Here is a 26,508-nt window from a genome sequence, read left to right on the forward strand (position 1 = left end):
TAGAATACATGTGCATTCTGTGCGAACAGCAACTGTTCACCGCAGCCTAACTTGTAAATAGAATGCATGTGCATTCTGCGCGAACAGCAACTGTTCCTTTCTTCAGCACCACAGCCTACCGGGTAAATATAATACATGTGCATTCTGCTCGAACAGCAACTGTTCCTTTCTTCAGCACCACATCCTAACATCTAAATAGAATACATGTGCATTCTGCGCGAACAGCAACTGTTCCTTTCTTCAGCACCACATCCCAACATCTAAATAGAATACATGTGCATTCTGCTCGAACAGCAACTGTTCCTTTCTTCAGCACCTCAGCCTAATGTGTAAATAGAATACATGTGCATTCTGCGCGAACAGCAACTGTTCCTTTCTTCAGCACCACATCCTAACATCTAAATATTATACATGTGCATTCTGTGCGAACAGCAACTGTTCCTTTCTTCAGCACCACAGCTAAAGTGTAAATAGAATACATGTGCATTCTGCGGGAACAACAACTGCTCCTTTCTTCAGCACCACATCCTAACATCTAAATAGAATACATGTGCATTCTGTGCGAAGAGCAACTGCTCACCGTAGCCTAACTTGTAAATAGAATACATGTGCATTCTGCACGAACAGCAACTGTTCTTTTCTTCAGCACCACAGCCTAAAGTGTAAATAGAATACATGTGCATTCTGCGCGAACATCAACTGCTCCTTTCTTCAGCACCCCATCCTAACATCTAAATAGAATACACGTGCTTTCTGCGTGAACAGCAACTGTTCCTTTCTTCAGCACCACATCTTAACATATAAATAGAATACATGCGCATTCTGTGCGAACAGCTACTGTTCCTTTCTTCAGCACCGCAGCCTAACTTGTAAATAGAATACATGTGCATTCTGCGCGAACAACTGTTCCTTTCTTCAGCACCGCAGCCTAAAGAGTAAGTAAAACGTGTGCATTCTACCCAAACAGCAACTCTGCCTTTCTTCAGCACCACAAAGTAAAGTGTAAATAAAACAGGTGTGCATTCTGGGCTAACAGCAACCCTCCCTTCATTTAGCACCGCAGCCTAACATGTAAATAAAACAGGTGTGCATTCTACGCGAACAGCAACCCTTCATTTCTTCAGCACTGCAGCCTAACATGAAAATAAAACACGTGTGCATTCTATGCATTCAGTAATTCTTCATTTCTACAGCACCACAGCCGAACGTGTAAATAAAACGTGTGCATTCTATGTAAATAGCAACCTTCCTTTTTTCAGCACCACATCCTAACATGTAAATAGAATACATGTGCATTCTGTGCGAACAGCAACTGTTCCTTTCTTCAGCACCACATTCTAACATGTAAATAGAATACATGTGCATTCTGTGCGAACAGCAACTGTTCCTTTCTTCAGCACCACATTCTAACATGTAAATAGAATACATGTGCATTCTGCGCGAACAGCAACTGTTCCTTTCTTCAGCACCACATCCTAACATCTAAATAGAATACGTGTGCATTCTGCGGGAACAGCAACTGTTCCTTTCTTCAGCACCACATTCTAACATGTAAATAGAATACATGTGCATTCTGTGCGAACAGCAACTGTTCCTTTCTTCAGCACCACATTCTAACATGTAAATACAATACATGTGCATTCTGTGCTAACAGCAACTGTTCCTTTCTTCAGCACCACATTCTAACGTGTAAATAGAATACATGTGCATTCTGCACGAACAGCAACTGTTCCTTTCTTCAGCACCGCAGCCTAATGTGTAAATAGAATACATGTGCTTTCTGCAGGAACAACAACTGCTCCTTTCTTCAGCACCATATCCTAACGTGTAAATAGAATACATGTGCATTCTGTGCGAACAGCAACTGTTCCTTTCTTCAGCACCACATTCTAACATGTAAATAGAATACATGTGCATTCTGTGCGAACAGCAACTGTTCCTTTCTTCAGCACCACATTCTAACATGTAAATAGAATACATGTGCATTCTGTGCGAACAGCAACTGTTCCTTTCTTCAGCACCGCATTCTAACATGTAAATAGAATGCATGTGCATTCTGTGCGAACAGCAACTGTTCCTTTCTTCAGCACCGCAGCCTAATGTGTAAATAGAATACATGTGCATTCTGCACAAACAGCAACTGGTCCTTTCTTCAGCACCGCAGCCTAACTTGTAAATAGAATACATGTGCATTCTGCGCAAACGGCAACTGTTGACGTGTAAGTAAAACATGAGCATTCTACCCAAACAGCAACTCTGCCATTCTTCAGCACCACAAACTAACGTGTAAATAAAACAGGTTTGCATTCTATCCTAACAGGAACTCTCCCTTTATTTAGCACCACATCTTAACATGTATATAAACCGGTCTGCATTCTACACGAACAGCAACCCTTCCTTTCTTCAGCACCGCAGCCTAAACATGTAAATAGAACACGTGTGCATTCTACGCACCCAGCAACCCTTCCTTTCTTCAGCACCAATTCCTGAAGTATAGAGAAAACACAGGCTGAACGATCTGGCCCCCCCGATGGCCCTGCGGGAGACGGCTAAGAGGGTCTCGGCACCATGGTTTACCGAGGCTCTGCGGGTTGCCCGCAGTCAGTGCAAGGTGGCGGAGAGGGCGTGGCGCCTTAATTATGATCAGGGGGCGAGATTGGCCTATAATACCATGGTTAAGTCATATCATCGCGATATTCTTTGGGAAAAAAGAGACTATCTGGCTAGGAGGATTGATGCCGCCTCCAACTCCTGTAAAGAGATTTTCTCGGTGGTCCGGGAGTTTATGGCCCCTAGATCCAACACCTCCCAGGGTGTTCCATCGGAGCTGTGGGTCTGTGACTTGGCCAAATTATTTACAGATAAGATTAAAACTATACAGGACTCGTTCACAGTGGAGTCTTCAGAGGAGGGTGTGAGTGCGGTGACAGGACCGGCACGGCTGTCCGCGCCGGTTGTGGTTCTCGAAGAGTTTCCTGCCATTTCCAGCGATGCTTCACTAGCGCTCTTGTCCAACCTGAAATCGGGCTCGCCTCTGGATCCCTGTCCGGCCAAATTCTTGGCTAGGATGGCTACCGTGGTTAATCCACTGGTGAATCCACTTGTGAATCAGTCTCTTAGTGCCGGGAAGGTCCCGTCGCCCTGGAAAAGAGCCATGGTGATCCCCCTTCTGAAGAAGGCCGGTTCGGACCCAGAGGTTTTGGCTAACTACAGGCCAATTTCCCTTCTTCCAGCGTTGGCTAAGATCACGGAGAAGCATGTGCATGGCGTCCTCTCCGGCTATCTGGAGTCCAATGATCTGCTTCACTCTTCGCAGTCCGGTTTCCGCCCTAATTTAAGCACGGAGACGGCACTGTTGGAGGTGTGAGAGATCATTAGGGAGACCCTGGATGCTGGAGGTAGGGCCATGTTGGTCATGCTTGACCTATCGGCGGCCTTTGACACCGTCCCCCATGGGGTGCTCCTCGCCAGACTACAGGACATCGGTCTGAGGGGGACGGTGCTCAATTGGTTTACATCATTTCTTGAGGGCCGCCGACAAACGGTCTGGGCCTCTCCGAGTTCCGCCGAAATGCCGCCATTGGGAGTCGGGGTTCCACAGGGTTCTGTGTTGAGCCCGACTCTATTTAACATCTTTATGACACCTTTGGCGGCACTGGTGGAGTCTTTTGGGGCCCGGATCATGTCCTACGCGGACGACACACAACTGCTTTTTGCGTGTGGGAAGGATCAGGCCTTCGATGGAGAGAACATCCGGGGGTGTCTGGAGCTGGTTTTTAGCTGGCTTCAGCGAAACAGTCTTAAGGCCAACCCCAGTAAATCGGAGGTGCTGTTTTTCGGCTGCCTCCAAGACCCTGATTGGCATGCGTGGTGGCCCGTGGATAGTTGTCCCCCGGCACAGGCATCGTTGGTGGCCAAAAACCTGGGAGTGAAGCTGGACAATGGCCTGTCGTTGGTTCCACACATACGGGGTCTGACGGGGACTTGCTATGGGCTGCTCAAGATGCTCCGGAAGTTCCTACCTTTGCTCACAGAGGAGCATAAGAAGATCACCATACAGGCCCTAGTGGGGTCCAGATTGGACTATGCCAACGTCCTCTATCTAGGACTCCCAGACTATCTAGTTCAGCGGCTGCAGGTGGTGCAGAATTCCGCGGCCCGCGCGATCTTCGGCCTTCATAGGCGAGCAAGAGCTTCCGCATTGGTGCAGGCGCTTCACTGGCTGCCCATCCGAAAGCGGGTTATGTTCAAGGCTCTGACCTTGGCACATAAAGCGCTATTTGGCGCAGGAGCAAAGTATCTGCAGCGCAGGTTGACCTTCTACCGTCCTACTAGATCACTGCGATCGGAGTCTCTGTTCCTGGCCATAGTGCCACGAGTGAGGAAGGCACGCACTGGGGGTCGTTCCTTTAGTTTGAGGGCCCCTCAGTTGTGGAACACCCTGCCTTTGGCATTACGCTCCTCCTCAAACCTGCTCTTGTTTAGGAAAGGCCTTAAGACCTGGCTTTTTAATCTTTAGGAGTCCCTTTTCTTTTTGTTTTTTCTTTGTTTCTGTTGTTTTCTGCATTGGTGTTATGTTGTTTTATTCTGAGCTGCCTGATAAAGCGCCGGGACACTCCCCTGGAGTAGCCGTGCGCTATAAAAATAAACATATAACATAACATAACATAACATGTACGTTCAGTGCTACCTTGCTTAATAACCGCACCTTAATATGTAAGCAGGGCATGCGGGTATTCCGTGCAAAAAACCTTTACTCTTCCTTTCATGAGCATTATATCATAAAGTGTAAACACACCACACTTCCGTTCTACGCAGACAGTGACAGGTCGTTTCTTCAGCGTCACACCCTACGGTATGAACAAAACACACCTGCATTCTACGCAGTCATCTGCGAGAATGTGTATCTAAGAAACACAGCATGAAAAAGACCCTCCCCTCCTGAGGTAGGTACAGTGTCTTCACCTGCCCACTTTTCTGTGCTGAGACTAATGGAAGGCTTACAGTTATTTCACATTGTGGTGACTTTCTCTGTAAGTTTAATCTTCACATCCAAGAATTGATTTTTGGGGCTTATACTTGGGCTCTGCATCTAAGTTCCACCTAAAAATATTGATCCACCGATCAATGGTTGTTCCCTTGATTGCATGTTGGTCCGGTGGAGCGATGGCGTGTGCGCCGCCCGTTATAGAAGGGGATTTTGAACCAATCCAACTGCTATAAGATAGATTTGGCCGGTGATCCTGCAAAACTCCTTGGCTGTGCCACTCCAAATTTAGCATGCAGAGTTCAATCCAGCGCCTGATTTATTCTATTTATATATGATTTGTTATGGTAAATTTATGACCAGCTTTTTTTGAGATATTCTGAAAATGGCAGCAAACATTGTTTATATATACTTTGTGGGAAATATTTAGTTGTAATATGATTGGTGACGGTGCCTTAAAATTTTAAACCGGGCCGACCTGGTGGATCTCCCTACCTCTGGAGATTCGCCTTACGGAGGATCTCCTTGCATTTCGTAAACGTGTGAAGACCTGGCACCTCCCCCTTTAGTGGCACTGAGTCTGCAGAGTTGGTGTTTGGTCCAGCGCCTGGATGCCCCCTTGGATAATGGTTGCGCTTTATAAATACTTGAAATAAAATAACGAAATAAATAAATCTGCAGATTTCAGTCTAGATTTGTGCATAACAATGTAGAAAAAGGCAGATGTATAGACTTAAACCGAACAAAGTTGTCTTTCTCTGGCACCAGAATGTGTTCGTGGAAGAAAGTTACAGTTGCCGAAGGCAGCAGCAGGAACTTTTGGTGGAGCTGCTCACATTTATAAACATCCGGTGCAACCAGGCTCAGCGGAATAAGCTTCCAAAACATGTGTCCTTATATCTGGACATGGGTATATACAGTTCAAGGCCATTGGCGCTCAGGCCACTTGTCCACGCCATATCCTCTTAGCTTGTGTGACCGTGCTCCATGTATGCTATGCACAGGTCGATTGCATGAAGCATACGCAGTGGTCATGTCCCCTGTGCCATGCATATAGGGCATAGCCCCATAGCCATGGGTCTTACCCTGCACACAGGACATGAAACTCCAATACATAGCACAGGATTTCAGACCTTGTCTGCCATGTGATACATTGGCCATACTAGGCTTGGCTATAGTCTGTTTATGGTATGGAAATGGAATATTATCACTGATGATGTCGTTTGTGATGTGAGGGCCTGTACAAAGTTGTGGAAGTTAATGTCCACACATTTTGCAAAAGTTATGTAGTTGCAAAACTTTCCATGAACTCTTTTGTGCACTGTATGAAAATGAGCATAAAGGCATACCACACGTTCAAAAGTTATTAAAGAAACAAGCAAGGGGACTGGTTCCATGATAAAAATGTTTCTTGCAAGATATTTTATACTTGAACCAGTCTCCTGCTGAAAAAATGTACAAGCATTGCGCAGACATTTGCAACTATAAGATTTGCACATTTTTGCAAATTTAACCCAATGCAAAATCAGCAAACTTTGTGATGAAAAGGTTTTATGCCATCTAAGTGATGCAATGAATGATGTAGTGTATGAGATCATTGACAGTGCATTTGGGTAGAGACTACTAACCATGACCAGGTTGCTTTATAAATAATAAATGATTCTCTTTCCCTAAGACAAGACACTTTCCCAGACTCTAAAGATTGGACCAATCACCCCAGTATTAAAAACCCAACATTCATCCTTATCTGCTCTCAAAGATTTGCATAGTTTTCAATCCACTATAGCTAGGAAAATCTGTGAAGAAATTAAACTCTAATTAACTGAAGAACTTAATGGCTAAGGAACATTTTGAAACTGTCACTAAAGATTCTGGGTGACTTGAATCTCAGTTTGGAGTTCAGGAGTCCTGTCATGAATAGGGGTGGGTGGAATTTGCGTAGTCGCGCTACGCAAAACTCTGTGAAACAATAAAAAATCGCTGCGAGCATGCAGAGTTCCGTTTGTTTGCGATGCTTTTTTCCTGTTCGCGAATGCTGTTTGTGTGCTCGGGGGAAAATATCTCGTGAACACGCATTTTGAAAGCGCGAACAAGCAAAAAATTCCACGAAGCAGTGGATCGCGGAATTTTTGGCAATTCAGCGTTCTCCTCGGAATGGGAAATTCCTCAAATTCCACAAGCGGCACAGAATCTACTGCCCAGGCCTAGTCATGAGTTGATTATTCTCACCATCAGGCCGCAAGTGGTGTGAAGGTAGCGGGGTTCATCTACGGAGCATCCAACATGTTGTAGATATCCCATGTAGCACCTGCTGTGTTTTACTTGAATCTAGAGCCCCTGAATCTGATCCTTGAGAATGCAGGTGTGTCCTTCCACCAATATCCAATCCCTATTGCCTCCACTGCGTGATAGATAAATGAGGACACGTGTCTCCACTTTCTTCTTAACCCCTCGGCAGCCTCGCCGCCAGACTGATGTACATCAGGAGTCATAGTTGTGCTTTAGAGACAGGGTTGTACATTGTTTTTCCTCTTACCAAAACTTTATGAATCTCCTTGTTTGGATGGGGAATAGCTCTGTGGACCCTGATTTTATCACCTCTCGTGTCCTTCAAAGATCTGCTCTCTCTCCAGCTCTGTTCACCATGTATATGGAGCCTCTGGGAAGCTTGATGAAGAAACTTCCAGGTCAGTGGTGTCTAGCAGAAGGATGACGCACATGTGCATTTTTTAAATGTCCTCCATTGAAGGCATTAGACATTGAAAACCTCTTAGTTAAAACCCACAAACTGCTTAATGACCATCATCTCTGCAAGAATGTATTTAGATATCGAAGATTCGCAAAAAGCGGTAAGAGCCTTACTTCGTTCTCAAACTGTAAACCATTTATTAAATTAAATGACTTTTGATGAGTTGTGCAAGGGTTACTAAGTGCTTATAGTGACTGTGGTAATGCAACACTCCAGCCCCCCGGCACTTCATACAGCAGCGTTGCAATCTTCTGCCAGTTTTCTTTAACGAAAGAGTAGGTTTTTTGTTTTTTTTGTATAAGTTTTATTGGTTTTTCAAAAAATTACACACAACATGTAATATTCACTTTTTCCGGCATGTAGATACATAGAGAAATCTTTACACCTATAGAATCCGGCATAGCATTTAGATATCAACATCCGTTAGCTCACATTTCAACACATTTGTAGGCATTAGATGATTAGATCGTTGGATTGTCCCCCTTTCATGGGCGACCCCCAGACTCTATATAACCTAAATTCTTCCCCATCGACCATGGATAGTGAAATAATAGTAGTCCTCCCTCCCCTCCCAACACACCCTAGCACACATGCATTACACCTTCCATATTTTAAGTGTTCCCCATCATGGGCTTGCTTCAGGTTCAGACGCTTCTTGTGGAGGTTCACATAGGTTTCCCCGGTAATCGTTCGAAAGAGTAGGTTTGATCATAATAACACTCCTTTAGAAAAAGAACTCCACTGGTTTCTCCTTGATGGAATAGTAAAGTTTAAGATAGCTAATGTCAACCTCTGCTCTTTCTTACCTGCTAAAAAAGGTGCAGAGGAATAAGAACTCTCAAAATAACTTTCAACTAGAAACAAACAAAGTTAAGTTCCACATGGTCACTTCAAAAACTTTCCAGTGTGCAGTCTAATCATTGTGCAACCGTTTACCTGAAGCTCCCAGTCTCCAAGAGGGCCTTGTACAATTCAGAAAAAAACTGGAAACACCTCATTAACCTATATCTAAAAGCGTAACTGCTCCTTTTTTCTCTCGTCCCTCCTAAATCCACTAACTCTTCCTCATCTTCCATGTTTCTTTCTTGTGAGGGTGCCTCTCCTCCCTACCACCTGAGTAGAGCTACTTACTACCACAAATCTGGGTTGGCAGAGCTCAATTCAAGTCACAGCTGGACCCCAATCCTGACTGTCGCAGCTACTAACAGGTCAGCACCCTCAGTGGACTAAATGTTGGTTCTACAGATGGGTCCAATCCTGTCTACATAGTTGGTTGCCCTACGTGGTGACCAAAACATGATTTTCCCTTGTTGTGCCTTAGCTGGTGTACATGGCACCGTGTTGCCATATAGAGGGAGGTCATTCCCATTCTTAACCTCTTGGACGCTCATGACGAGCTCAGCTCGTAATGAGTCACAGTGGAGCTGTGCTCATGATGAGCTAAGCTCGTCATAACTGCCGTGGAACGCCCAGGCGTGGCTAATTCCCCTCCTGTGCGGGGCGTTCCATTGAGTGGGCCAAGCACAGCGATGCCGCGCGCGCCACCCCTCCCCCCTGCAACGCGGGGGAATTAGCCCCGCGGCGAAGGGGTTAAGACGCTCCTCATATGCACATCCAATCACACACTGACCTAATGTATAACAAAAGCCATGCCCTACCTTGGCAAGATGAGGGCAATCTCCTATTGCAAGTGGTAAATGCCAGTGATTCCTTGCTCGGTAGGCCGTGTTTAGCATTGCCACCTAATGAATACCACAGTTTGCATGCATCCATGGCAAACTGGCCCACCTAAAAGCCATGCACACTTTGATTTGGCCTCAGCTGATGTCAGCCATTTTACTTTGTACAAGAAAATTCGACACACACCAATTTACACGCTTCTTCATTAACCCTTTATTGATGTCAATCTCTATGTAAAGCAAACATAAGGAGACGATGGACAGAGTGCTGAAACTTATAACCCCTTCCGTGCTTCCAACGGTCATCGCGAGCACAAAGTGGCCAGTGCTGTGCACGTCCGCTGGCCGATGCAGCCCCACTCACTCGTTAAAACCGCCGCACCGCGGCGGAATTCGCGCCGCTGTTTAGACATTCACCCCCAGTCACAGATCAGGGTTGAATCCATCATCGTTCTTTAGATCACTTCATCACCCCAGTTCAGACACAGCTATATGCAAACCAGTCTTGACCCTGTGCCTCATGGGAACAGTCTAGCCCGAACTGCCAAGTCAGGTCTTCCTTGAGCCGGAAACAAGCATCCTGGGACCGGTTTCGGGGTAACACCCCTAATCAGCCAGGCTAGCTTGAATCCAGTAGCAAAGTGAGCAAGGGACCCATGTCTGGGCATTCCCTGCCAAGTTAGGGCGGGCAAAGCAAACACAAGGATGTAAGGCACTCTTGTTATGTTCTGTTACGTTAATTTAACTTATAATGCTCACGGATCACCCCGTGAAGGGTATCTCGGCGCAACAGTGACCTCATGCGACAAAGGCAGCAATAGTTTAGAAACAGCTGAGTCTTAAGAAGCTTTCTAAAATTAAGGTGATCTGTGCAATTATGTAAATGAATGGGTAGTTTGTTCCAGTACCAGAGGGCCCAAGTAGGAGAAAGATGTACCACCTGAGTGCGATTTTCTGATTCGGGGAATAGTAAGAAAGGATTTGTCCATGGATCGTAAGAGTCTGCCAGGCTGGTAAGGTGGAAGCTTCTCTGCCAGGTAACTAAGTCTAATGCCATTCAGTGATTTATGCGCCTCCCTCGCCTGCCTATCCCCCAACTTTACTGTCTTAGGAGACCTAAATGTCCACCTTGACGATCTGTCAGACAAAATAGCGGAAGACCTCAAGGAAGACTTAGCCTCCCTCAACCTCCATCTGAAAAACAATCAGCCTACCCATTCCAAGGGCCACTTGTTGGACCCCATCTTTACGAACATCCTCGAATTGGCGGTAAACGAGCCCCTTCCTATGCCCTGGTCAGACCACCACCTAATCCCCTTTAAGCTTCAAATTTCCACCGAAGTCCCAGACAGACCTCCCTCCCAGGCTCCATCCCGCCCTTGGCCAAAATTAGATACAGTAGCCTGGACATATGAACTGGCAGCCACTGCTCCTGCTCTCGACTCAGATCCATCCCTGGCGGACCTCCAACTCCGATCTTGGATCGAAAAATCCCTCGACTCAGTCCTCCCCAATAAACTACTCTCTAGCAAGAAGGGAACATTCAAATCACCCTAGTTCACACCCGAGTTGCGTGAACTAAGAAAGAAATGTAAAAAGCTTGAACGCCTTTGGAGAAAGGACTGGGCTAAGAAGAGTAAAGGTGAATATAAGTCAGCTATGAAGGACTATAAAACCTGCATAGAAAACACTCAAGAGGCCTTTTTCGAAGGAAAAATACTAGCCGCAGCCAAATCCTCTAAAGAAGCATACCGCATTATCCGCCTGCTAACTAAAGCCCCGGAACCACGGCCCACTGTGGATCCTTCAGGCCTCAGATGTAATCAGCTAGCCGAGTTTTTCTCTTCCAAAATGAACAATATTTTAAAAACACTCCCCACTCATAACACTCTCCCAGATTCACTGCCCCCTCCAGTTCCCCCGGATACCCCTCACCTCGATGCCTTCTCCCCGGTATCCACGGAGTTGTTTCTTGCCACCCTAAATTCTGTGAAGAGCGGAGCTCCAACAGATCCAGCTCCCATGAACAAGTTAAAACTGGTTGCCCCCACGGTGTCCCCCCCCTTCACCAAACTAATTAATGCGTCTCTTACCCAAGGCATTGTCCACACCAACTGGAAAAAAGCAACAGTTTGTGCGCTACTGAAAAAATCCCACCTTGACCCTGCTGATCTGGCCAACTTTAGACCAATTTCACTCCTCCCGGGTATCAGCAAGGTGGCTGAAAAGATTGTAAATCAACAACTCTCCACCTTCCTGGAGTCCAATAGCCTCCTCCGCCATTCCCAGACAGGGTTCAGACCAGGACAGGGCACGGACACCGCACTCCTGGCCGTGATCGAAGAAGCAAGAACCATCCTAGATGCAGGAGGATCAGTGGCAGTGATCCTCCTGGACTTGAGCGCTGCTTTTGATACAGTAGACCATGCCATCCTCATCCACCGTCTTAACATGGCAGGAATTTCCGGTACCGCCCTGTCCTGGCTCAAGTCCTTTTTAGAATACAGGACTTTCGAGGTGGCCGACGGTCATGTCCACTCGAGTTTTCCCCCTTCAGTGTGGGTCCCTCAAGGCTCCTCCTTGAGCCCCACACTTTTTAACGTATACATGTCCCCCCTAGAAGACATCGTGGCACCTTTCGGCATAAAGGTAGTCATGTACGCTGACGACACCCAACTGGTCGTCTCCATAAACCAGTCGGCCAAATGTCTGGATAACTGGCCACCTGCCTCCAGAACATATCAAAATGGATGTGCGACTCCCGCCTTAAACTCAACGGAGAGAAGTCAGAGATCCTACTACTTGGCGACCCTCGCAAACTTCCCTCCACGCTCTCATGGCCACCCTGCATGGGGACCCCCCCCCCCACCCCGAAAAGGGAAATTAAGAGCCTTGGCATCTGGATGGACCAAGACCTTAACTTTAAAGTCCAATCAAGGAAAACCGCCGGTACATGCTTCGGCCTTATACGGACAGCACGGAAAATCCTCCCCTTAATCCCATTCCAGTCCAGAAAACTTCTAATGCAGGGCCTAATTATCTCAAGACTGGACTACGGAAACGCCCTGTACCTAGGTGCCCCAATATCAGTCATCAACAGACTACAGTATGCCCAGAATGCTGCCGCTAGGCCCCTCACCGGGACAAAGCCCAGATGCTCTGCCAAACCTGCCCTCGAATCATTACACTGGCTCCCAATTCAAGAAAGGATTACCTTTAAAACCCTCTGTATCTCGCACAAAATACTCCATGGCAGAGGCCCCCCCATTCTGAGACCGCTCATCAAACCTCACGAATTCAATAGACAGCTGAGATCATACACCCTCTCCCTGGCCAGTGTCCACAGAATAAGAAGAGCACGTTCAGGGGGACGCCTCTTCTCATATAATGCCCCTAAGCTATGGAATGCCCTTCCACTCACCATCCGAAGGGAAACTAACCTACTGGCCTTCCGTAGGTTACTGAAAACCTGGTTCTTCCCATAAACAACCCCTTCTCTGGATCAAGCAGGCCGAGTATCAGCGCTGGGACGCCCCTGGGTAGATACGCGCTCTATAAATCCGAATCAAATCAAATCAAATCAAATCATGCGCTATGCAGCAGATCTTGAAAATTATTCTTTTACACATCTGGTGTCAATGTAGTGAGCGTAAAAAGGGGAGTAGAGGCTGCCCTGGAAGGGAGATTTTGGATGAGGCGGGCCGCTGTATTTCGGACCACTTGAAGTTTGGTAAGTAGAGACTCGTTTGTGGCAGCTAGTAGGTGTTGCAATAGTCCAGGCGGCTAATCACCAACGCTTGGACCAAAGTTTTGCACACCGAGAGTGAAAATTAAGGAAAGACTCTGCACAATAGACGCATCATATGAAAGCAGGTGCCAGTGGTAGCCACTATCTGAACTTTTATGGTAAGCATCTGATATAGGTGAACCCCCAGGTTTTTACTGTAGCTTTAGGGGTAAGTGCTGTGCTAATTCCGCTGGGGACCAGAACAGTTGGGCTCTTCCAAAGAGTAAGATCTCCGTTTTGATTCCCTTGCGATCATAGCCGTCCGCACACTCTTCTGTTAAGTGTGTATTGGAGCCAGTCATTCAGTGTGGGATACTTGCATTCAAAGCCATCTGCACACACCTCCCTCTACTCTTTGACTGCCCTGCTAAGTTTCCCAGGTCAATGCATGACTAGCTGCTCCAGTCTGGGGTTTTCTTGAATTCTGAGACTTGTAGTTTTGCCTATTCCATTATAAAACCAGTACTACAAGAACCAGAATTCAAAGAAAAACCTAGGAGGAGCTCTTCCCTCAAGGACCTGGGAAACCTGGCAGCTATGTATTGGGGCCAATCGTACTATAAGGGATCCTTACACTCACTGCTGTCTGCACGCTCCTCTGCTACTCCTTAAGCAGGGCCGTAGAATTATGTGGTCAGCGGAGGACTAAATAATGCAGCAGCGTTGACTAAATTATGCGGCGAGAAAAAGCAAATTATGCAGGGTAATGCGGCATGTTTTGTGATGCTATTACCGCCATTTTTTGTCATGTTTACACCAGTGGTGGCTGGTGACCTTTTAAAGTGGAGGAGCACAAATTCATACAATGAAGTGAATAGGGTTGGAGGTACCAAGATATAATTTTTTTTTCTGAATCCCGACCTCTGATAGGGCTAGAGGTCTCTTGATTGACAAGCCCTGAAGCTCCCTTATCGGATGTGCTGCACTGCGTGAGGCAAGTGCAGCATGTCCGATAGGCATTGCATCTGCCGGGCACATGCGCAGTACAGCCCAAGGGAGCCCTCTTCTATTCAAGGTGATATTGCAGCTTTTATATGAAAACAAACGATCTGTGAGATTGTTTGCTTTCATGTACAAGCTGTACCTGCTAAACAATTAATGACAGAGGGAGGTGGTGGGTTGATGCCCTATGGGCAAGCCGCTATTGGTTTACACATGTTAACAGTATCTGGGCAAAGATTTCACCTCATTAGTACTAGTCTGAAACAAATACAGCAATAACAGAAAGATGAACAGTCAACCTTTGCAAATGGTTTTTCACTGCCCATTAACACTTGTTGTCACATTTTTTGTAACTTTTGATCCGCAGATTATGCAGCAAATGATGGGTTATGTGGCAACTGCAATAAATCCATAATTATGTGGAAATCTCCATGACTACAAAATCATATGATTCCAGTGACCCTGCCCTTAATTGATTTAATTTATTCTGTAAAGGAGCCTCAAACCTCCTGCCATATAGACACTCCTAAGTTAACCCTCTGTTGAGGCGTTTAACCCCAGTTTCGTGCAGGTACATATGCAGAAGGAGGAGGTGTGTAGATTGTCAAAAGAGAGCAACAGCCCTGTTTTGAACCAAATGCTTCTATTTTAATCAGAGTGACATTAATGGATTGCAGAAGGTGTGTGACATCTCGTGTGCCCGCCCCTCTGAAGCCGCCTCATCAGTCCTCCTGTGATAATGGCAGTGCAGGAGATAATTACAATTTACTGGCTCCTTGGGTTGTCTCTTAATAATACTAATTGACTGGGCAGATTCTGCACAATGTGTGCTTCAACATCCCGGACAGTGTAGCCCCATGTTTGTGTTTCCCTTTCTTGCTTTGAAATGTATTAAACGTTTAGGCCGCTAGTGTTCCATGCCTGTGTTCGGTAGGAACCTTGCGCTCTGATCTTGTGGGCTTGTCTGCTAAAGCAGAGCTTCTGCCTTACATAGAATGCAAACTGCAGTAAAAGGGCCACTCTCCTTTTTAGGTCTCGCCTGGCGTTGCAGCACGCATGTGCTGCTTGCTTTGTGAGGGTTTGTTGGAATCAATATACTTACAGAAGTTGAGTTTCGGCTCTGCTCGTAATTTTACATTGGTGTGCGTCATTGGTTATACTAAACAGTGTGTTATGATTGTAACTGAGGCTTTTTAGTCCCTCCTGGTTACCACCCTGTCTTCTTTTGGCCCCGCCCACCTGGACTGGATCTTTTACTGGCGGAGTAACACGTTTGGCATTGTATACTCGGTGAGCACTATTTTCTTTCAGCTGCTCAGCAGCCCCATCGGTGGCCGGCTGCGGTGCGTGTGGCTTGCTGGCCAAAGGTGCACTGTGAGTGTCTGTTCTTGTTTGTTATGTCCTTGATTTTCCTACTTTTTCCTTTCAAGCCCTCCCCTTGCAGCTGGGTGGTCGAATAGACATTCCCGGATACTGGCAAAAACGTCCTCACTGTGGCGCGCAGCCAGCCACCAGTGCACCGTGCATGAGCTCAGCAGTTTCAGGTCATCCTGGCTGTTCACCAAGGACTCTCGTTGCATTTGGTGCCAATTTCTCCTCAGCCACTTGCGATTTTCAGCCAGCTGTTTTTGTGATAACTGAGTTCCCCGATCTGCACCCTGGTCACCTGCTGCAGTGGAAGCCTGATCAAGCCCTCGGATTTTAGCAAACCGCGAATTCCTCGGGCACACTTTAAAACATTCCCAAGTAAACATCTACCTCCTTTCGGATTTCTGTTGGCATGACTGAGAGGCTCGCATTTATGTCAGGCATTCATGGTTCCTCTCTCTCTTTCCTGTCTTGGGCTTCTGCTTTTCTAACGACCTCTTGAGCTGTGCTCTTTTGTAATTAGGGTTGTGTTTTGTCACGTCTTGTCTGCGCAATTGTATTAGTCACTGTTATCCTATGAATGACAATTTTGTTAACGTGTCCTTTGCAGAAAGGCACTTGTACCGTATTTTCTGGCGTATAAGGCGACTGGGCGTATAAGACAACCCCCTACTTTTCTTTTAAAATATAGGGTTTGAGCTATATTTGCTTGCTCGTAAAATGACCCCGGCGTATAAGACGACCCCTGACTTTTGAAAAGATTTTCAAGGGTTAAAAAGTCGTCTTATATGCCAGAAAATACGGTAATTTACAGTTTGTGTGAGGGCTTGTGTGGCTGTGTTTTGCTACTGTCCTCTGCTGTGTGGTCATGTTGTGTTACTGTGTCCTTTGAGAGATGGTTGAAGTGTGGCACTTTACTTTTTTAGGTGTTGTATTATCGTGTCACTTCTAAGATGAGGATCCCTCAGTGTACGGCAGTATTATTTTACCGTGTACTTTATGTGCATTGCTGTGTTTTGGTAAAGGCTGTCCTGTGTTACAATGCCATTAGTAAAAGTCTGGTTGTGTTTTGCTGCCTTGCTTGCTTTTGTGGGCCGTGGAGACTGTGCCCTTTGAGAGAGGGTGATTTATCTTTCTGAGTTCCTTTTTCGGCAGTGTTATTTCTAGGGCAGTTTGGGCGGGTGTTTTCTTTGGTACACTAGAACAGTATTCCTGTCAGCTTTGCTAACTGTGTGCACCATTGCAACATTTCCTAACCGTAACTACAAAACCATCAAAGGAACGAAGGAAACCACACACCCCCAACACGGCCATCGCCACCGAAAGAAAGTGGGAGCTAGCGGATGGCCAGAACTACTTCTGTGTTTATTTACGGACCTATAATTAACGATTTATTAAGGACAGTTCTTATAAGGTCACAAAGGCAAGACATATTGGCTATGCCAATGCTTGTTATTTTAGGGGTGGCCTAGAGACCTCCTTAGCTGTCTAGCCAGCCAATTTTAATAGAGACTTTTATTACTTCATATTCTAAGCAATACTGCATGCAGAAATGGGCTGTGGGTTAGCCTCCTTCAGCAACTTCTGTCACTCATGTTGCAACGGGGATAAGCTGCACCCTGGTGGATGGACCTTTAATCCCAGTCTGAGGGTTAACATCAATAAATCAGCAATACATCAATAACCGTGAAGCACATTAGGCCCCCTAAGGATGACAGAGTAGTAGATCTGCAAACCATGAAGGTTTATTGGCAAATTAGCAAGTTACAAAATCAACTCGTTCCCATTAGTCATAAATCAATAATCATCATATAAGAGCATCGGTCAGTATGATTCAAGGTGATTCAAAATAGCAAATGCAAAGACAAACTGTTTAAAGTTGCCCTAAGCAAATCAAGCAAATTCAATTTACCTTGAAGTGAGGTTCCCTATTATTCTACCTGACGAGCTGAGAGAGAATGGGGGTTGGGGGTAAAGTAGAGCAGAAGGTGTCGGCAAATAAAGCCTCTTAAAGACAGAATAAAATAAGGAGTCAGTCAGGCAAGTGAAAATGGATTTGCTCCGGAGTCGACCTTTTTGAGCAGGAGCAAAGTAAGGCATTTGATCGCAGGAGAGTAGATAGATGAGCCTCACAGTCCTCATGGAAGTGATGTAATCATTTGTCGATTGCTTGTACAAATATATGTTACAGCAAATACCTGGAGCACCTATTTATTTTTGGAATTGTCGAGCTAAGATCATACATTCAGTACCGTATATTAGAGCATTGGAATGTTGGCAGCACCATTGAAGACAATAGAGTGCTCCCTGCTTTACGGGCCGGTAAAGGCCCGTAGAGCAACAGTCCAATGTTTTACAAAGGCCTCTTGGAGCTCGAGAGGCCTTTGTTTTATTTGTTAGAACATTCTGCCCTCTAGTGGCAGAATGTCCTAATAGCCTTATAGCCCTTCGTAGCAGGGCTATACCGGCTATTAAAGAACCACTACCTTGTTAAAGTCCCTCGCATTCGGCTTGGGACTTTAACGCGGGAGCGGGCCTTTAATAGCCGGTATAGCCCGCTACGGCGGGCTATATGGCTATAGTATATATTTGTACAAGCAATCGACAAATGATTAAACCACTTCCATGGGGATTGTGTGGCTCATGTATTGGTCTCGCAGGGCCCTTCAGCCAGTTTGTCCCTGCTCAAGTTTAATAAAGCTTTTCCAAATGATTCCTAGTGGAACTTTTTTTTTTTTTTTTAATTTATGACCTGTACACAGAATGGACATAGACATCATTAAAAGGTTTTTGGTTGCTTAATTGCTTTGCATAGAAGGTCCAAAACCGGAGGCTTTGCTCATTGCAATGTCAGTGATTTCTTGTAAAATCATTGTTTTGTATTTATTAAGATTTTTTAAATAGTTTTAAACTTTAGTAAAGCAAACTATGTTGACTGACGATTTATCGCGTCCTATAGAAGATGGAGGCCAAGCCTTGCACTAGGGCAGCCGAGCCACAGACGCTGCCAGCCCACCACAGATAAGAAAAAACAGGCAGCCATGGCTTCAGAGGGACTTCTTTGACTAGGGTGTACCTCCAAAGGCAGAAGACCCAAAGAGGTGTTTCCCAGCATTAGAGCTGATGGCAGCTCCACCGTGAGGAAAGCCACTGTCCCTGACCTTTGATATGGAAAGAGGTGCAGCAGGTGAGCAGTCATGATGTCTGACAGTGTTTCGATGTCGTCTTAAAACTCTGGTTTTGGCTCAGCAAACTGATTGTCCTAGGCTTGCATTGATCCGGTAACCTTTAGAAAGATGTGAACCCATGTGACACCTTTGCACAGGTAAAGTAGTCAACCCTCCATTGAATTTCTATTTGCTACCAATTAAAAACCTACCCAGACTAAATAAGTAAGCTGAGAGTAGATGAGCTTTATGAAGTTTTTTATAATTATTCCCTTGATACACTTACTCCAGGATGAGCCTTCAAACATTGTTTGCATTTAGTTTCTTGAGGCTGTAATGGCTTGATAGGTTTACCTTCAATAGCTTAATCTCCTGAAATTCCTATGATGAACTACAAAGACGAAGGGCGCAGTGTCCTGCCATACTTGTGTGAATTGTCTGTCGGGGCCATGAAAATGAATGTCAACCCGTGGCTTATTGTGCCAAGAGAAAAACCATACACTGGTATCTTGGCAGTAGAAGGAAATTAGAGGAAAAAATACATAATCTGTGTGTTCTTGCATATCCCACACTCCACAACACTGAGTTCTCTGTTGCCTTTGAGCTATATGTAGGGACCAATATATACAATCATTGGTTCCTCTCCAACCTTCTCTGTCCTCTGACCCGGCACAGCCCACGGCTTCTGGCCCGGTACCTCTCCGGGACCTGCAGAGAGCCGGCCTCATGGACTTTGATACTGTTGATCACTTGTGTCTAGGAGGGCATAGCTGCCAAGTTTTCAGATTGCTTATGTGTGACATTTCCATGGTTTCAGTGCATTGAGTGACATTCAACTGTCAAATGTGTGACACTTAGAGTGACACTTTCTCATGAATAAAACCAAGCAATTAGGTGCTTGGAAAGAGGTTAATATCAGAAATTACACCCTTTTAAGTAATGAACAGCTCTAAAAAGATCTCGAAACACTGCTTACCCCCTGAAATGGAAGGTCACAAATCGACCCCTCCCCCATCAGAATAGATCCCTGCAGAAGTATTCATAAAAATATATCTACATGTATTAGTTCTCAAAATGTATGTCACATGACATATGTAAATAAGTACTAGACAGTCGGACTGCACACATACATTTCAAATACAGTGCACATGTAAAGCAAAAAACATTAAATAGTCACAGCTGGGCTCATTAACACATTCCCTATAGAAGTTTATGTGCATGATCACATCAAATTCATAGTACTATCTGTCACGTAAACATTTAGCGTTTTGGTTTATCTCATCTGCAGAACACTCTTACTTTGCTAATAAGGAAACGCCTGAACCAGATAACAAACTGAAATACTTTTTAAACAGTTAAAAAAAACTTTTTGTTAAAAACAAGCCTTATTTGATTTTGAGAGGACCCATATATCATAAATTGATGAGAAGTCAAAAGCACTTGTTGGCAACTTAATCTTAAGTTTGGCAAGGAAGGTAGTCATGCGCACTTCAAATCAAAACTCACCCCAAATCGTGGTCATTAACATTTGTCTTTTGTAATGATTTCATCAGTTTGACTATAGATTACATACTTTTGTTTACATACCATTTCACTAGACCTTAAACCAAACCGATAAAAAAAGTATTTGATCAAAATATTGTTTAGGTAAAAGTATTACTGTTACATAATTTAGACCACATCTAAAAACTATCCAAGGGCACCCGCCATGATATACTTGCAATATCGTCCATACTTCTATCTCGAAGATCATGTTCATGCACCGGAAACCTGTATTCGGTCAAATGTCCATCTACCGTCAGCTGTTTCTTCTTGACCCAGTCACTTGTACAACATAAGGGAACAGAAACTATATTTTAAAACAACCACTTAATCTATCGTTGAAATCTACCACAGCTATCTTTACTTTCTTGCACGTCATTACTTCTGTCCTGACAGTATTTTAAATCCAAAGAAATCCAATCCTTCTAAAATAGTTTCTGTTCCCTTATTTTCTAAAAGTGAATTGGTCAAAAAGCCATAGCCGACGGTAGATGGACAGGTGATCCTGCGGCTGAATATATTTATTGGCTGGGGTGTTTCATTGTACGTGTGGCCGGCATGGACGCAGGGGTATTGCGGGAGGAAGGGTGTCGCACTTTGTGCAATAATTCAAATTAAAAAATAAACGTACCATGCCGTCTGCCCGTGACAGCATCTCGGGTCCTGCTCTCCTCTTGCATATCAATGAACAGGAAGCAGGCTCCCCTGACTAATCACAATGCTGCAATGCAGCGTTGTGATTGGTAAGCATCCAGGCTCCTCTGACCAATCATAACGCTGCTTTGCAGCGTTGTGATTGGTTTTGACCGTCCTGGTTAGACGCTCAACCAGGGAATGGGGGCCGGGCTTGTTCTCCATGCAGGCTGTAATACAGACTGCATAGAGAACCTGAAAAGTGCGCATGACTGTTTTGGGTGGCCCTAGAGGGCCGACCAAACAGTCATTACGGACTTAGAAGTGTGCAAACCACTCCTCCCCTGCCCTAGAGCTGAGCAGCCCCATCCACCCGCCCGCCCCCGCAAAACAGCAGGACACGAAGCATAAAATGATAATAATGCAAAGTTATTATCATTTTGTGTTTCTGCTTCGCACTGCTTAAAAGCAGCGGTGAGACGCTCCTCCACCTTAGTGGGGGAGCTGCCACTGTTTCATTGCCTGGGGAAGACAGCGGCACAGCAAGCAGACGAGCAATGCACCTGTGCAGTGGCTTAACGAAACTTGAGGGGGCCCCCTGCAAAGTACATGGAGACCTCACAACACTCCGGACCCAGTCAGGAGCTCTCAGGTCAGGGGCCCGCCACCCGTGCACAGTGCCGGAGGGGGGTCCCCTGGAGCTCAACGGCCCCCGTGCACTTTGTGCGCTGCGAGGGATATTGTTACGTCACTGCGCCCGGGCAGCTTGTTGTTAATTGCTGCACTACTGCTTCATACCCGTACACTCCCAGAGGAGCTGTAATGCGCAACTGGTGCATTTTAATGCAGTGATGCGGACACTAGCACTAAAATGCGTTTGTCTGACCATTGATACGTGATACTTGGTTGGGATGGAAGGGGCCTGCTCTGAGATTCCATGTGACACTGTTCCAGTTACTCTGTGTTTAGATGTATTTAACATACACCCCTATGATAAACGTGACACTAGAATACCTCTAGTCTATTCCGAAACAGTCAAATCTTGCAGTCCAGTTTTAGAAGCCATGATGCTGATTTTGTTTCAATGCTATATGTTATCCTAATAACTTGTTTTGCCTCCTCCTTTTCAGTCTGAAGACCTTGGGGCTTGTGCCCAGTTTGACGGCAGTCGTCACCACCGGATGCCTAGCTCCAGTTGCGTCTTCCCCACGTTCACGCTGCGGAAGCCCTCCTCGGAGACTGACATTGAGAACTGGGCCTCCAAGCACTTCAATAAACACACCCAGGGCCTCTTCCGCCGCAAGGTGTCCATCGCCAACATGCTGGCCTGGAGCAGCGAGTCCATCAAGAAGCCCATGATCATGACTAACGACCGCAATGTGAAGAAGGAGGCCTGCGACATCTTCAAGCTGATCCAAATGTACATGGGTGACCGACGAGCCAAGACCGACCAGCTCAACGTGGCGCTGGAGATCGCGACCAAAGGATGGAGCATGCAAGGTCTGCGGGACGAGCTCTACATTCAGCTATGCCGGCAAACCACGGAGAACTTTCGCTACGACAGCCTGGCCCGAGGCTGGGAACTCATGGCCATTTGCCTCGCCTTCTTCCCACCTACTCCAAAATTCCACTCCTACCTGGAGGGGTATATCTACCGGCACATGGACCCCGTGAACGACACGAAAGGTAAGATCGAAGGACGGCGTCTATGATAGATGGTGTACTGCTCTCAGTGAAGCCGCTCAGCCTGGAGGCAGCTCTGTCGTTGATTTTTATAACATGGGCAATGAGTACCGCAGTAGTGAGATGGCTACTCCAGTGAGCAAACGGGTGTATCAGTGAGAATTTACATTTAATTTGGAAAAATTGATAGTTTGGTTTCAGATAGTATGGACAAGTTCAAACAAAGCAACAATGTCTCCTTGTGTCTTTAAAAAAATGTATCCAGTCTGGTTTAGTTGTAAAGTGCTCTAATGTCCTGGGACTGGAAAAAAAATCTCTCATTAATGTATATGAAACCCACCTGTGTGTTGGTGTCTATACCTTAAACAAGGGTGAACTATTCTTATAAATAAAGATGCATTTCAGGTTATGGTTCTTGAAAGGTTTATTCTTAAAAAGATCCCATCCACCATGCAGTAGGTCAGGACAGCAACTACTTGTTCTCTACTTTAAATCCTAACACATAATCTAATGACATATCTACAATTCCTATGTGACTAAACCAGATGACATGCCTATACTTCTAACGTTGACATATTACTATTCTTACATAGACATAGTGAACAAGATATCATTAATGCAGGATTCCACATAGGGGCATAACACAGGCCCCTGCAGCCCCTGTGGTGCAGGGGGAGGCTAAGTCCTTCGGAGGGGGGAGCAGTCCTTCAGTGGGCCCCCAAACAGCCCAAGGCTAATGAATATCTGTGAAATATGTGAGACTCAGGGCCCCTCATCATATTTTGTAAGGAGGGCCCATCATTTTGTGTTACACCTCTACCTTGAGGAGGGTTGCAACACTGGGTAATAGTCGTTGTTTTGGGTTTATCTGTGGACTTTTGTCCTCCTTCAGTCTCCGTACAGTAAGCACCGGCTTCTCCATCTGGCGGAAAAGCTGCGATGAGCGGCTTAGAGCCAAGCGTAAGAAAAATAAAGTGTTACAATATGAGTGGTTTAATAAAAAAAAGACCAGGCAATCTTGTGAAGATAATGAAGTTATTAGTTTGATGCATAATTCTCCGGCAGGCTTTCAAGACATAAATGTGTTCCTCTTTTTAAAACCTGCACCCTCTTCTTAGATAAGGTTATTTTAATTGCATTTTACTGTGAATGAAAAGTAAGAGCAGGTTTAGAAGAAATAGGAAGGGGAAGAACTGAATTAGTATTTGTTCTCAGGTGCCATTCAAAGCACTTCCCTGCATTAGAGGGCGATAGATGTGCAGATTCCCCTGTTGTGCCTCTTGCATAATGACTGAAAGCATGGGAAATATTCATACCTAGTTCCTGGGAATTGCCAGGGGGTAGACTGAAATTTTGTGTGTTCTTGTTTGTCTTGCAGATTGCATTAAGGCTGGGAGAGGTCTCAGAAATATACAGGTTCATATTTATTAATGGGTAATATATTGTCAACTGCAGTCTGTGGAGCGACAGCTTTTGGTATAATTTCAAACTCCTGTGGTTTCCTGTCGTTCTGTGGGTTGTAGTTTCCATTCAAAAAAAGCCAGGCTCTGCTCTCGATTTTTTGTTGCCAGTTTAGAATAGCCAGGCTGGTGTCTGCTTTTAGCTCCCATTCAAAATATCCAGACCCCTGTCTTGATTTTTTTGCCCATGCAGAATAGCCAGGCCCGTCTCTGGTTAGGTCTCGCCTGCGACAGCACATGTGCTGCACGCGCCTTCACTTGTGAGGGATATTACTTACACTAAAGGGCTTGGAGCCCGCCCATGCTTAACACTTGCTGACTTCATTGTTACTCTTCTTTGCTGCTTTCTATATTACCAGTGAATGCCAGATGTCACTTCCTTTTCTTTCTGTGGAGCATGGACCAAGCACGGATTGATACATCTTCATTTATGTCCATCCGCTGATCACGCTGTGATTGGGGTACGCTTTTCATGACACTTCCTCTGTTTCCAGTTATGTGGTGCTTTCTGTTTTCAAACACATTTTTAGACATTGCTCATCTACTCCTACATCTTTTGACTTACTCGTACAACTAAAATAAAATAACATTTTAAGTGGGTTGGATTAACCTGTTATAATGTATAAATGCTGCACTAACAACACATTTACATCTTCATGATGCCTGCTTCAGCACACCTGTTGTTGCTGATTTAAGCCATTCATCCCCTTTATGCCTCATAACTTTGCATTGATTTTAAGTTCAGTTCCTCATTTGTTACTTACACCAACAACTGTACTACTCTACGCTTCTCTACTTTATGCTACCACACTGTACGGCACTCTACTGTATATGACACTCTATGCCATTATGTTCTACTCCACTCCACTCTCCGTTGCTCTACCCTGCCCAACTCTGCCATGTCACTCTATTGCACGCCACTTCATGCCATGCCAGTCAATGCTACTCTGTCACTGTACACCACTCTACTCAAGGCTACTCCACTCTTCACCAATCCACTCCTCACAATGCCACTCTATGCCACTCCACTCCACCCTACTCTATGCCATTTCACTTTATACCATTCCACTCTACATCGCTACACACTACACACTCCACAACACACTACGCCACTCTATTCTACTCTGCGCTCCTCCACTCTTTGCCACTCCATGCCATTCTACTCTACTCAAAGCCACTCCACACCACTCTAAACCAGTCCACGCCGCTCTACACCGCTCCACTCTATACAGCTCCACACAGTTCTCCCCTCCCCACCATTTCACTCAATTTTACGCCACTCTCTTCTATGCCACTCCAATCCGCTCTACACATCCCAATTCACTCCACACCATTCTACTGTACGCTACTCTACTCTACACCACTTCACTCCACTCCATACGACATCACTCCCCACTCTAGGCCACTCCACTCTACTATACTTCACTATACTCTATGCCACTACACTTCACTCTGTGCAACTTTGCTCTACAGCACTCCATTCTACTTCACTCTATGCCACTCTCCTCTACGTCACTCTCCTCTATACCATTCTACTCTGTGCCATGCCTCTAATTTCTAGTCATTCCGAACAGCAGCCTCCCTGCTGCACACATGGCTAATAGACATTGGCAAAGCCAATAAGTCTAGCATAGGCAAAAGCTATTGGTCCTGCCAATGCTTGTTTTCAATCCTTGTTCAAAATCGCCAGTCTTGTATCTTTTGCGTTAACTGTAGGGCTGGAAGAAACTCCTGAAACTGGTGTATTTGTTTTGGTAGTTTCAGGTGGGTCCGGCCATGATCCTTTTTTTGTGGACCGGCTCTTGTTTTTCCTTATCAGAATTTGCCCTGGAGCAAGAGAGGAAACTCAGAAAAGAGGAAATGGAGGAAGAGAAACAAGTAAAATCAGAGTCAAGGATGAAAAAGAACTTGAAAGTGTAAGATAAAGTGTCAGGAAGTGTCTGGTGTTGGATGAAAGAAGCTTGGGGTCGAATCAAGACTATGTAGCATTGGTATTCAGTACTTCCAACATTCGGTAGTGCCAACACTTGTGCTAGTAGCCAGGGCAGGAAGATGTGATCTCTCTTTCTGAGTCAAATATCTAGGTGGACAGACACATTTTGAGCATCTTGGAAACCTCGGGACCTTAAAATACAGGTGGACGTCATGGGAACAGGACTAGCCTCCCACATACGAAATGGGAATCCTGTCAGACAAGGAGAATCACAGTTTTGATTTGTATCTCCAAGAACCAAGCAGAAAGCAAATATGTGGTAGAAGGTGAGGTCTTTAACCATAATTCCGTGGTCCATGGTGCCCGAGGCAGAATAAAAATCCAGCATGACTAACAGGACCTCCTGACTCATCCGCCATCCAAGGGGTGTCCGTGATGTTCCTATACCATGTCTTGGTTAAAATCACTACTGGATTGTGGATGAACATTTTTAAGATCCAAAAAAGTTGAAATTACTCTGCTACCAATTTTCCGAGATTTTAGCTGAGACAGGCTGGTTTGTGATGGGATGATAGTAG

General features: G+C 45.4%; 1 protein-coding gene across 1 annotated transcript in view; it reads left to right on the forward strand.

Moving 5' to 3' along the window:
* ARHGAP39 (Rho GTPase activating protein 39) overlaps positions 1-26,508 on the forward strand; it is an 854,292-nt gene that overhangs the window by 501,703 nt on the left and 326,081 nt on the right. Inside the window, exon 4 of the mRNA XM_078686621.1 lies at positions 21,985-22,540. Within this exon, the coding sequence (XP_078542747.1) occupies positions 21,985-22,540 (556 nt within the window). The remainder of the gene's footprint in view (positions 1-21,984; positions 22,541-26,508) is intronic.

The sequence above is a fragment of the Lissotriton helveticus genome, chromosome 4_1 (assembly GCF_964261635.1).
Source record: "Lissotriton helveticus chromosome 4_1, aLisHel1.1, whole genome shotgun sequence".
In the NCBI taxonomy this organism is placed as follows: domain Eukaryota; kingdom Metazoa; phylum Chordata; class Amphibia; order Caudata; family Salamandridae; genus Lissotriton; species Lissotriton helveticus.